Source organism: Coptis chinensis, chromosome 8 (genome assembly GCF_015680905.1).
Source record: "Coptis chinensis isolate HL-2020 chromosome 8, ASM1568090v1, whole genome shotgun sequence".
NCBI lineage: Eukaryota > Viridiplantae > Streptophyta > Magnoliopsida > Ranunculales > Ranunculaceae > Coptis > Coptis chinensis.
Window position 1 is genome coordinate 10,556,326 of NC_141463.1, and position 13,480 is coordinate 10,569,805.

At 39.1% G+C, this 13,480-nt stretch overlaps 1 protein-coding gene, 1 long non-coding RNA gene and 1 pseudogene across 2 annotated transcripts; 2 read left to right on the plus strand and 1 right to left on the minus strand.

Moving 5' to 3' along the window:
• Positions 1 to 484: 484 nt before the first annotated feature.
• Positions 485 to 10,270, plus strand: LOC147479872 (putative disease resistance protein RGA1). The gene is made up of 6 exons (XM_086578510.1): positions 485 to 1,909; positions 2,064 to 4,389; positions 7,739 to 8,302; positions 9,045 to 9,260; positions 9,349 to 9,626; positions 9,707 to 10,270. The coding sequence occupies exons 1-2, from the start codon at positions 955 to 957 to the stop codon at positions 4,364 to 4,366; spliced, it is 3,258 nt and encodes a 1,085-aa protein (XP_086434636.1). The 5' UTR covers positions 485 to 954; the 3' UTR covers positions 4,367 to 4,389; positions 7,739 to 8,302; positions 9,045 to 9,260; positions 9,349 to 9,626; positions 9,707 to 10,270.
• Positions 7,289 to 8,053, plus strand: LOC147479873 (coatomer subunit alpha-3 pseudogene; annotated as a pseudogene).
• A 759-nt stretch (positions 10,271 to 11,029) lies between the features above and the next one.
• LOC147479874 (uncharacterized) lies at positions 11,030 to 12,611 on the minus strand. Its single transcript, XR_015205212.1, has 3 exons — positions 12,068 to 12,611; positions 11,754 to 11,970; positions 11,030 to 11,271 (listed from the first exon to the last, which is right to left on the minus strand). It is a non-coding gene; the product is annotated as an uncharacterized LOC147479874 (long non-coding RNA).
• Between the last annotated feature and the right edge of the window lie 869 nt (positions 12,612 to 13,480).

The following is a 13,480-nucleotide window of genomic DNA, read 5'->3' on the forward strand; positions in this document are numbered from 1 at the left end:
CGTGTGTTGATGTAAGCTGGAGCCTCTCGTTGGTAGGGCTTGGGAATGGAGTCTTTGAGGTGGGAGAAAGCGACTAAAGAAGCGTGGCGGGGAAGATAGAGAAGCATGAGGAAGCTTGTATAGCTAACCAACATTGTTTCATTAGTTTAGTTTTGACACTTTTCGGTTTCTTGGAACAACGGTCGGTTGAAACTACCGAGAGACGAGAAGGTTATGGACGATAGCGTTATGGCAAATTTGGTTCAAACGAGTTTGTGTTTAGAAGGATAGGATTTCTTTATTCGAGAAAGGACTTGCGGTATTTGACTTGTTTTTGCAGCTTGTCAATTATTTGTAATCCTCGTTATCATTATCGATAAAATTTAAAAAAAAAAAAAAAAAAAAAGAAAAAGAAAAAGAAAGATGTTGGGGTTATATATGTACGTTTGGTAAAAGTAACAAGGACAGGTAGAGGTTACAAGTAATCCGTGAGCGGAGCGAACATTTTGGGAGAAGGGGGGGCTTATGGGACAAAAACCAACTTGGTTGGTTTCTGTCTGTCTGTCCTCATCTTTTCCACTCCTCCTTCTCCATCTTCCTCTCCCACTCCGCTCACCCCCACTGCTTAGCAGTATACTAGTTGAATTGCATATTGATTGGTTCTCGGTGAACGTGTGGGTCTATTAAAGACTCAGAAGTCTCCATTGAGTCATTGACCGACTTATCAAAAGTTCAGGAGTCCAAAAACTTGATGCATTTCTGATTGGATTTTCTGTGATGTTTTTTTTCGCTGAATGACTGAATTTAAATGGACCTACCACCAAACCAAACAGCTAAATGAGTGGTAGAAAATATTCAGCACTGAAGCTTTTTCTCAATTGTTTCTGGACATAAGTCTGTCTCAGACTCTCAGCACAAGCAAGTGGCGAACAAGACGCAAATTTAATCATCACACGTTCACCCATTCACTTAGATATGGCTGATATACTCGTCTCTCCCATTGTTGAACTTCTTGGTTCCAATTTAACTTCTCTGATCAGCACCGAGTTTGGTTTACTATATGGTGTGAAGAAGGACTTGGAGAAACTCTCCAGCACTTTGGACACTGTTCGATCTGTCCTTGACGACGCCGAGACGAAACAGATCAAAGACAAGCTGATTGGAGATTGGCTAAGAAAGCTCAAGGATGCTGCTTATGAAGCCGAAAACATCATGGATGATTGCGCATTAGAATTTCAACGCACCGAGTCAGAGGCTGGGGAGCCGAGTTGTGGGAAGCAAGTAAGTAACTCCCTCTCAACTTGTTTTGATTTCAAACAACTTGTGTTTCGTCACAAAGTGGGAAAAAGAATTAAAGAACTCAGGGAAAAATTTGATGATATTGCTGCCGAAAGGCTCAAGTTTCATTTATTGAGTGGTGTACTTAAAGAGGATGGTGGTACAGAGTTAGGTCCCGACCGAGAAACTAGCTCTAAACTAACTGAACCAATAGTTTATGGGAGAGATGAGGACAGAGAAATTATTGTGAAGATACTACTAGACAATGCGAAGAGTCATAGTAATCTTTCCATCTGTCCTATACTTGGAATTGGTGGCTTGGGAAAGACCACCCTTGCTCAATTGATCTATAATGATGTGAGAGTTGTAGATCAATTTAATACCAGAATTTGGATTTGTATCTCTGATGATTTCAGCCTCAAAAGAGTTGCAAAAATGATTATAGAATTTCTTTCTGAAAGAGGCTGTGATCTTGCAGAGATAAATCCTATGCAAAACTACCTCGAAAAATTATTAAAGAACAAGAAGTTTTTGCTTGTATTGGATGATGTATGGGACCCTGATCGGGAGAGGTGGAATAAAATAAAACATCTTCTCACATGTGGAGATGAAGGAAGTTCAATCATTGTAACAACTTCGTCTCCCGACAGTGGTAGAATCTATCGTTTCCAAACATTTGTAGACTCTACCACATGCATCATTAATCCAACACATGAACTCAGTTTTCTACCAAAGCATGATTGTTGGCTTCTATTCAAGCAATATCGTTTGTATGGATGGAAACGATGAGATCCTCCAAACTTGAGAAAAAATGGGTGAGGAGATTATAAGCAAGTGTGGAGGTGTACCACTTGCTGTAAAGGCACTAGGAAGCTTGTTACACTCCAGAAATGATGAATTTTGGAGATGTGTAAGAGACAGTGAAATTTGGACTCTTCAAAAACATGGAGAGAATACCATCTTACCTGCCTTGAAATTGAGTTATAACCATTTGCCTCCAATTTTGAGGCAGTGTTTTGCCTATTGCTCCATATATCCAAAAGATTATATGATAGAGAAAGAAAAATTGATCCATCAATGGATGGCAAATGGTTTTATCCAATCTAGTGGAGGGTTAGAGGTGGAAGACATCGGTGGCGAAGTTTTCAATGAGTTACTAAGGCGCTCTTTCTTCCAAGACATGCATGAAAATGTAACTTTCTGCAAAGTTACGACGTTTAAGATGCACGATCTCATGCACGATCTTGCATGCTCAGTTATGGTCAATGATTGTTTGTCTGTGAAAATTGGTGAGATAAGAGATGTTCCTCGGAAGGCACGACATGTATCGGTGACATATAATTCGGCACCATCACAGGCAACTCTGAACACAATTTTTAAATCCCAATCATTCTGCCGCACAATTCTTTTCCACCACTGTGCAACCAGTTCCCCTTTAGAGCTCTTTGCATCAAGCCTTTCACAACTTGAGTACTTAAGAGTGTTAGATCTCAGCAATTTATGGACCTTCAGAAGTCTACCCCCTATTTTCGGTCGTTTAAAACACTTGAGGTATCTCAACCTTAGTAACATGGACATTGCATCATTACCTGAATCCGTCTGTAAGCTAAGAAACTTGCTGATACTAGTGCTAAGCTACAACTTAAAATTAACAACCTTACCACCATCAATCGGAAACTTGAAACAGTTGAGGTGCCTTGATCTTTATCAAATTGGAATCATGGTTTTACCTGAATCTATTTGCTGCCTAACAAATTTACAGATCCTGAACCTAAAGAAATGTCGCAATCTTAAAATGTTGCCCAAGAACTTGAGCAACATGAGGAAGCTCAGAAAACTAGAGATTGGCAGTGACATTTACAAGGACATTAATAACATTGAGGATCCAAAGTTGACTCACATGCCATTGGGAATTGGTGAATTGACTTGCCTGAAGCAGTTAAGTACGTTTGTGGTGAGTCAACTTAGTGACTCTGTTGGTATCCAGGAGTTGGAAAAGCTAAACCATCTTGAAGGAATCTTAACCATAAAAGGGCTCCAGTACGTGCCCGATCCAAGGGATGCTTACAAAGCCAACTTAAGGAGTAAGGAGAACCTTTTAAGCCTACACCTAAAGTGGCCAGTTGGTGTGTCTGATGTTGACGTTGGAATTGAATGCAACAACAGCAAAGAGGTGTTAGAAGCACTCAAGCCTCACGCGAATGTCAAACAATTGTGTATTTATGGGTACCCAGGTGTGATGTTGCCTGGTTGGGTAGGGTCTTCTACCGCACTTCCAAAGCTGACTTTCCTCGGACTTTTCTTCATGCCTAACGTGGAAGGATGGTCTTCAGAATGTCTACTACTCCCTTCTTGCCTTGACACATTGATTCTCTTTAATTGCCCCAAATTGAAATTATCCACACCACTGCCATCTTCTATCACAGATTTATCTGTGGGGAAAGGCAATGATCCTTCGTTGAAGTTGGTGGAAAAACTCCCTAATCTTTCTGTCCTTCGTATTATGGGATTTGATGAAGTGGAAACTCTTCCAGAAGCACCTCTACGAAACCTTACGCGTCTGCGATATTTGGACATCTACGATTGCGACAAACTGAAAAGGCTTCCTACGGAACATAGATATGGAGGTTTGGAATCGACAATACAAAGATTGGGGATTCATAGATGTGGAGGTTTGGAATCTCTGACGGAGGGATTACAAAACCTGACTTCTCTCAAGGAATTGAGAGTTTACAATTGCCGGAGTCTAAAATCTTTATCTGAGTCATCGCTGCAACATCTAACAGCCCTCGAGAAGTTGATTATTATGGGTTGTCAAGAATTGGAAATCATGTTGGTTGATTTTCAGCACCTCATTTCCCTTAAAGAGTTAGAGTTGGCTTGGTTGCCTCAGTTGATGTCTTTACCAGAGGAAATACAGCATGCCCGTAGACTTCAAGCGCTTGAAATTGAGGGTTGCAAGAATTTGAGAAAGTTGCCAGAGTGGCTGCTAGAGCTTCCAGCACTAACTTCGCTTTGCGTCATCAATTGTCATCCAGAGCTACATAGAAGATGCGAGGACTGGAACCGGATTCCCCACCTTCGAGTCGAGAATCATGTTGAATTGTGAAACCATCAAAACCAATGTTTAGGGTAAGTTTCTTATCTCATTCTCGACAGAATTTTCTAAACTTTCATTAACCGCATAATGTACGTTCTCTTTACTTTATTGTTGATTTTGTCACCAAAGTTACTTATATGTTAGGAATCAATCCTGGGTGCATGTTCTAACTTCTAACAATAACAGTTAATTTTCAACATATTCATGTGTTTTATCTTTTTTGTTGGTTAATATTGATAGTTTCATATTGTTTAATCAAATAAATGCTTCCTAACTAAGATTTCACATATTTGTTTTGGGCATTTTTAATCTGTATCTGAGGCTTTTCTCCCCCTCCCCCACTGTTTTTTTTCTTCTCCCAATTGGGTTTTGCTCGTAGTTAACACGGGTGCCTGTACTCTGTGACCGTGTGAGTGTCAATGTTACATAGGTTCTGATATTTGGTTGTACGTGTTTTTACTTATCCTTTTTACACCACACTTTATATCTACGTTTGACTGATTCTCTATATGTTCCTATCACATTTGTGAGCGTGTTGATATTTCCATCCATTTCACGGATTTGCTCTAATTTCATTTCAGATAATTTGCTGAAGTTTAAAACCCTTTCGAAGCCTTTTCTATGTAGTGAAAACTTTGTATTGCCAATTTAACGTGTTAAACCTATTATTTGTCTGTAGTTGGTCTATTGCATGTACAAGATAAATCTCATTTCAAATTATGTACGACAACTGCTATGATGGTCTATTGCATGTTGTCCCTAATTATTTTTTTTATTATTATTTTTTTACTTCATCTGTGGGTTTATTTGTTTACTCAGTAGCAGTGCCATGAGTAATCAGCTATGCTATCCTGCCCAGTATATCAATATATGTTTTGCAATTGATGTAGCTGATTTCGAGCTAGTGACAAAATTAGAACTTTACTGGTTGAAAAACAATGGAATATGCATTTCCTGTCGCGCATAGTACGTAAAGAATGAGAGAACCATATTAAAGTGTATTTGGTAGTGTCAAACACTCAAATGTGTATGACATGACATCATTTTATTGGTGGTGAGTGCAATATTTGAAATAGAGTTACTGGATTACTGTTGCATACCGTTGATTGTGAAGCTAGACGATAATGTAGTTTTAGATCGATATACTAGTATTTGCATTGATGTATGGAGAAAATTTTAGAAAGTAAGATGACGCTGAGATGGCATACAAGAGTAGAATGGAAAAATTACAAATGCTAAAGTGGCAACACCTAAACAGATTATGCTAAAGACCATCACACGTCAAATACTACTAAACATTATGACTGTGAAGCTCTCCTAGTCGCACTACTGCTCAGACCCACTGGGCTAGAATAAGATTACATGGGGATACCTTTCTATGTATTTGTGTTAAACACATAATTGACAGCGAAAGAAATGGTACTCCAACTTTGTAGAAACGAGTTGAGTAATGCAAACTCTTAGATATCACATTGTTTCAGTTTTCAGTCATGTACTATTCAAAATTAAATTTGGCTAATTAGGGTGAAAGAGGGGGGGGGGGAGTCGATAATATTTTCATATCCAATTGGCTCAGGATGCGACCTCATCCTTTGACATTTTTAAGTGGCATTATATATATGACTGTTATATGTACGTGGACATGATTAATATTAACCGAGAGGGTGCATCTTATTACTAGTCGTCTACATATGTATGCTCACGTTCACTACTTCACTGATAGCAATCATAAACACATTACATATGAAGCTAATGGGAATTTGCATCAGTAGATTGATACTTGGTAGAAAATGAAAAGTGAAGGATAGTGATGGAATCTTAGAGTTTTTGGTACAAGTTCGTCCTTGTTTTCGTCATTATTGTTGTCTGTTAGTTTCTAATTTTATTGATGCATCAACAAATATAGTAGCATTTACAACTTCCCGTGGATTTGAACAATCATATATACTGAGATGTATAATCACAGGAAAAAAACATTTTTCAAGGTTTTTCTAGTAACAAATTATCTTTATTGCTGCTATTATTATAGTGTTATTATTTTACTATTTTTTAACTTTGTCCTTTTTAAAGTTTTATGGCTACAAGTGAAATTAGCTTTTATGTATAACTGAGTAAAGAATAAAAGTCATGATTGTCACGAATTGCCAAATGCTTGAGTTTTTGTCTCCTTAATAAGATTGCTTATATATAGGGCTGGTCAATGGTCATTGAGCTACCCGAGTCGAGTTTTGCTATACTCGAGCTCGACTCGCACATGAAGAAGCTCAACTTGAACTCGACTTCAAGTTTAATATTGAAGTTCAAGCTCAACTCGTTTTGCACTACAAGCTCAGGTTCGAGCTCGAGTTCAAACATGAAAATAATGTGTATAAAACATTAAAACTAGTATAAATTGTAAATTATAGTTGGGTATAAAGTATAAATTTTGTATAAATTATAAATTATATACTACGTATAGACTTATAAAACGAGTAGCTCACGAGCTACTCGAGCTCGAGCTCGACTTGAGTAGCTCCCGTAGCTCACAAGCTACTCGAACTCGAATTATTCGCTATCTAGAATGAGCTTTAAATTAAGGTCAAGCTCAACTCATACTTTTGCCCAGAGGGCGAGTTTGAGTCGGGCCTTCAACGAGCCAAGCTTCGACTACTCATGAACAACTTCGATTTCGATGACCAGCCCTGGTTATATATCAAGGTCTTGAATGATTGTCATGGTTTTGCAGGAGATGACTATACAATCAAAGTTTGGAATTATAAATTGCGTCACTGTCTGTATACACTTCCTGGACACCTCGATTACATCTGAACTGTCCAATTCCACCATGAGTCGCCTTGGATTCTTAGTGCAAGTGATGATCAGACTATCAAAATATGGAATTGGCAGTCACACACTTGTATTGCTGTCTTAACTGGACATATTCATTATGTAATGTGCGCCGCTTTTAATCCTAAAAAAGATCTGGTTGTATCGGCTTCCTTGGATCAAACTATCCGTGTCTGGGACATAGGTGCCTTGAGGAAGAAAACAGTATCTTCAGCGGATGACAGTCTTCGACTTAGTGAAATGAGCTTAGATATGTTTGGGGGCGTAGATGCTATGGTCATGTATGTATTGGAAGGTCATGACCGTGGAGTCAATTGGGCTTCATTTCATCCCACCCTTCCTTTGATTGTGTCTGGCGCAGATGATCGTCAAATTAAATTATGGAGAATGAACGGTATATTCGTTTGTTACTTTTAGTGTTGATGTTGGTTTTTTTCTTCTTCTTCTGGATGTTATTATTAACATTAATATGATTTGTTCTGGAAGTCATTATTGGTGGGAGTGGGGTATCAAGGACACTGACAAATAAGCAAGTTGCATTTTTTTTCTCTCCAGATATGAAAGCTTGGGAGGTGGACACATTGCGAGGGCCTACAAAAACTGTCTCGTGTAATTTTCCATGCAAAGCAGGATATTATTGTCTCCAATCCCGAGGATAAAAGTATATGTGTGTGGGATGTCACAAAGAGGATTGGTATACAGACTTTCCGCATAGAGCATGATCGGTTTTGGGTTCTTGCATTCCATCCAGAGATGAACCTTATAGCTGCTGGCCATGATAGTAGTATGATTGTCTTTAAGTTGGAGAGAGAAAGGCCTGCCTTTTCAGTGATTGGCGATTCGTTGTACTATGTGAATAGTTCTTTGTGACCTTAGATTCCTTTCATCAAATATGTTGTCTGGTCTAGTGATATGGAGTCCGTTGCTCTGCTTGGTAAACATTAGGTTTTGCAAGAATTTTAGAAAGTTACCAGAGTGGCTGCTACAGCTTCCCGCCTCAACTTCGTTGCACGACATCGAATGTTATCCACAGCTATATAGCGAGGACTGGAACCGGATTCCCCACTTTCGAGTCGAGAATCATGTTGAATTGTGAAACCATCAACACCAATGTTTAGGGTAAGTTTCTTATCTCATTCTCTACATAATTTTCTAAACTTTCATTGACCGCATAATGTTCTCTTGACTTTATTGTTGATTTTGTCACCAAAGTTACTTATATGTTAGGAATCAATCCTGGGTGTATGTTCTAACAATAACAGTTAATTTTCAACATATTCGAATGTGTTTTATCTCTTTTGTTGGTTGATAATGATAGTTTTATATTGTTTCTTCACATAAATGGCTACCTGACTTAGATTTGAGATTTCAAAAAAAATAATCGGCAATTTTAATCTGTATCTGAGGTGGAATACGTGTGATATGATCTTTTAGTCCTATGGTGTATTTTGCTCTCCCCTGTAATCAGCTATGCTAATCTGTTGCCAAACCCAAGCTCCTCATATTTGAGCTCGTTGGCTGCGGCCCGTCTGTAAACCATCAAACACTAACTGGAACACCAGGCCTATAAAAATAATTTTCTGGTCTAGAAATTGAGAACATCATTTAGCTAATCTGTGATCAAATGGAATTTGTAATTCGCCAGTATTTTCTTATGTCTTTCTTTTATTGCAAAGTGCAAGCATTGTTTTTAACTTTTTATGTATATCATGTGAGTACCATAATATGCTTTAGATTCTACAATACACTTGGAAGCTTTACAACCTTACGCTTGAATGCGTCTTTTATTCCTATTCTCGATTGTGTTATTTTTTAATTTTTTTTTCTTTCACTTTCCTGATTCTGATAGTGATTCAAATAGGTGATTTGTAATGTTTGTTAGTGTCCTTAATGTGAGGGAATTTACTGAGCCATTTCGTGTCACAAGTAAATGCCAAAGTCATAAGGTTAAAGTGGGGTCTGCTTTTAAAAGAGCTATTTTTCAATTTGGAAAGTCCAACGATTGATGAACTGAGCGCCAGTTGCACCTTTGATTGATCCAACTACAGCAGGCCAAATGTAGATGGAGTTTGTTCAGGTCAGTTCATCTCATATGTTTTCTTCTTTGAACCAGCATTTGAAGTCCTAACCAACTGGGGTTCTATCAATTGTCCCTTCTGAACTAGGTAGAAATTACAGATATCTCAAGGAAGAGCATCTTGATGAAGACTGCAGCTCATAATTCTTTGCTTGAGAAAGGCTAGTGTCTCCGTACCTCATTCAGATGAAACCAAAGATTTAAGTCCAAGGTACTCACTCATCGAGCAGGACATTTGCATCCCCTGAACGGTCAGTTTGTGCCACAGGTTCTTTGCATCCTCAGGCTTTCCATGCCTGCCGTGTTGCGACAGAGGAATGTGTGACGTAACTTTGGCAGGCCAATATTCAGATAAAGTTAGTTAAGGTCAGTTTGTCTTCGCCATTTCCTTTCTATAACCAAAACTCTAGTCTCATCTAACAGAGGATCTTTTGTTATTAATGTAGTTTGTATTGTATTAAATGTCACTGCTCAAGGGCTTCTGGCAAGTGTTCCTCTACCTTGATCGGATTATGGAGTCAAACATCAAGTCCGAGGTGGCAATTCACCTGGTAAAAAGTTGCAACACCAGGGAGTAATCATGTTCAGTCCCATCCCATAGAATTCCTTTGAGACTTCATCCATGCAGGCGCAATCCGACTTCATCCAAGCAAGCGCAATCCGACTTCTTCCAAGAGCCAATACTGTCAGTCTGACCTATTCTGAAGTGGCTGTTGACTATCAACCTGAAGATTTACCATATGCATTTGAGGCGATGGAAGATTATCAAAGATCAAGACCATCCAAAAAGCACTTTCTGTTGTGGCAAGATGTGGTGAAACTATGTTTCTTATGTACAAATGTTTTGATTTGTAAATTTTTTACTAGAAAGGATTGTGCATGGTAATCTTTAGCATAGTTATGGTATAATTGTTGAGACATTACTGAGCTTGACAATGCTTTCACACATCCATGAACTAATTGTTTTCGCATCCTAGAAATCTATATTAAGATATAAGGTATTCAATTCTTCTGATAGCCATCATATACACAGTAGCTCGGGCGTTCAGCTTAATAGCCTATGTAGTGTAGAGGATCTTTTTTTTTCCCATGATATAGTGTAGAGGATCTAAACTCTAAAGTAAACACATCTACTTACAAAAAAAATTGGCTACAGTGGATTTTAATGCAATTTGTGGTCACGTAAGAATGAATCTCAGTCTTTTCCAGTAACTTTCATTTGCTCTTTACTCAAAATCGCATTCTGATTCCACCATTGACCTTTCCAATAATCTCAAGGGAGGCATACCTCAAGAACTAACCAAGCTTGTGACGGACTCATATAGTCAGTGAACAACATCATTCAATCATCTGTAATATTTGTACAACGTTGTTGAAAATCTTTTTGTTTCAGCCTTGGCAAGTTATTGAAAAATATATAATTAACATATAAACACACAAAACACACACCCACACGGCCACACATACAGAGATGGAATCAATTTTCCATGGCAGTTATTCATCATGAGATTCTCAAAGTTTTACAAGAGTATATTACAGAGAGACTGCTCTAATGGTATATGATGATACAACGTCTATTTTGTGCTTGACGCTGGCCTGCTAAACGAACAAACACTGTCTGGACAGAATACACAACATCCGTGGCTGATTTTTAAGAGCTCGAATCATCGGTTGTGCTTGTGCTTGTGCTTGACGCACCGGTTTTTTTCAAATCTTTAAACCGGTTGCTTTAACATCTTTAAAAAACAATAGAAAAGCATTAGGAGGGGTTGATTATAATTTCAGTGACGTTGTTGCCAAAAAAAATAAAAGAGTAAATTGTTGCCCAAAAGAAAAACATAAATCCTCCATGGAGATCCATAATATTACAAACAGTCACACAGCAAACTTAGAATACATAATGAGAAGGTGCATATATTACTTGCTAATCACACACGAACCTACAAACAAACACACAGCAAACACTTCATTTAGGCCTCCGCATGGCTCTCTTGTTCCAACCTCCTTCTACCTGTAATTGCAAAAAAATCACCAAGCCTTGAGTTTTATCAGGTAAGACAACCAGTAATCTAAGTTCAAGTGGAGTCTCCAAAACCTATGCTCCAGCCAAAGAAAAAACATGGCAAAATGGGAATGTTGTGTCACAATAAACATGGTAAAACCTTGTGAACTTTGAAATTATGATAGAAGTCATGAGCGAATTTGATCACTGTTAAACCTTGTGAACTTTGAAATTATGATAGAAGTCATGAGCGAATTTGATCACTGTTAAGTGTTAACAAATAACATCCTCCCCTCTTCAATCACACCAAAAAAACAACTGCCCATAACTGAAATGTAGCTGTGCACAGTGCACACTTTTTTCTAGTTTCAAGGGACAGACAATTGGAGAAAAGAGTGAAATCATGAGCAAGAAACTATACAGGGTGCCCATACCTGACCATGCACGTATAAATATGTCGAGTGAAGGTATGATGAAATTTAAAAGTGTACCTTACACATTGACTAACTCAGCTGCCAAGGAGCCCTTGTAAACATTTGTGATAGCTTCAGCAGTTTCAGAGACATCCCTCCTAATATTTAACAATGTGGATTCCATACTCTCTTTGTACTTTGAGACTGAATCAACTAGCATGAGCAATTCATGAGCACACTTCTGGATTTCTTCATCATTTTTCTTAATCAAATCCTGTAACTTCGCGCTAGAAGTCTGCCCAAATATTTATGGGAATATCAGTAAATACATCCTATTTCCCATATATTAATATATTATAATCGAAACAGAAATGATGTGAAACGAAATATACCTTCAGAAACTCATCTTCTTCTCGTTCCGTCTTATCCAATTTATGCATCTCCTGTTCAAGATCTTCAGTAATTCTTTTAGCTTCTGCAGAACACATGGATGTGTACTCCTGTATGTCCTTCTCCACTACACTTAGTTGAGATTCAACCTGAAATGGTGATTAACCATTGACAGAAGACTGGTATAAGGGTTTTATTTACTATGATACCTATCATTTATATCTTAGTTGAGACTGCTTAAAAAAAGCTAAATAGAGGAGTGGTACTAGAAATTTGATTAGAACTTAAATTCAAATTCTTGAATGCCTAGCCAAATTTGGCAGGTCAAGATTCGGCATTGGAGAATGTAATCCCCTCTTCCCCGTTCCTTAGCTCCGTGCCGTAACACTGCCCTTGGTGGGACTCATTGACTTGTTGAATGCTCGCTGTCCTCCTGACCTTATCCCGGTGGGCATTGTGACTCAGTGCTTCCCCACTGAAAATAACGTTTATGGTTCCCAATATTCTTCCGGCATTGGGCACCGGCTCCCTATTCTGTGGTTCCGCTACGAACTCCCTCATTACTCCCTTCTCAACTAATCTCTGAACCAACCATTTTAAGGCATAACAGTCGTTTGTTCCATGATTATGCACCTGGTGATATTCGCAATATGGCTTGTTAGGCATTTCGGCAGGAAATGTTCGCGGACCTTCATATCCCGGCACATTTTTTATCAACGGCAATATCTCGCTCAACGGTCTCGCCAGGGACACTTGTTCCACCTCGCGGTATGACTTTTTCTCTCTCGGCTCCCTGCGTGCCATTTCTCTCCCCCTCTCCAGCCGCGGTGTCTGACCGCGATATCTTTCCCCACCTCTGTCTTCTCCCTCTGTCTTCCTCAAGGCTCCTTCCTTCCTTTTTCTACCATTGTAAGCGCCTTTAGCTCCCCTCTTTGAGTCTTTACGCATAGTATCCCGTCAGATCGATATACTTCTCTACACGCGGATATAACTTCGTGCAATGTCGCAATCTCATTATTTGCCACGGATTGATGTACCGCCGTCCTCGGTCGACCCCCCCTCGAACGCTATTACCGCCCGTCCTCTCATCCAGATTTTCCACTTTAAGTGTTTCCGCCCAGGCGACATAGGTACTCCACGACTGATTCGGGCGGACCTTTGTCCGACATTAAATAAGGCCTCGATGTCTACCACCCTCCACCGATGTATAAAGTGATCAACAAATGCTTGCTCCAACTCTTGAAATTGGTTATGCTCCTTGGCGAAACCGATAGTACCGGTCGGAAGCCCCCTTTAAGACCGGGCGGGAACATCATACACCGCGGACCATCGTGCCAGCCTCTTGCCAAAGAGGCATCATTGCGAAAGTGATGGATGTGATCTGCCGGGTCTCCCGTTCCATCATATCTCTCAAA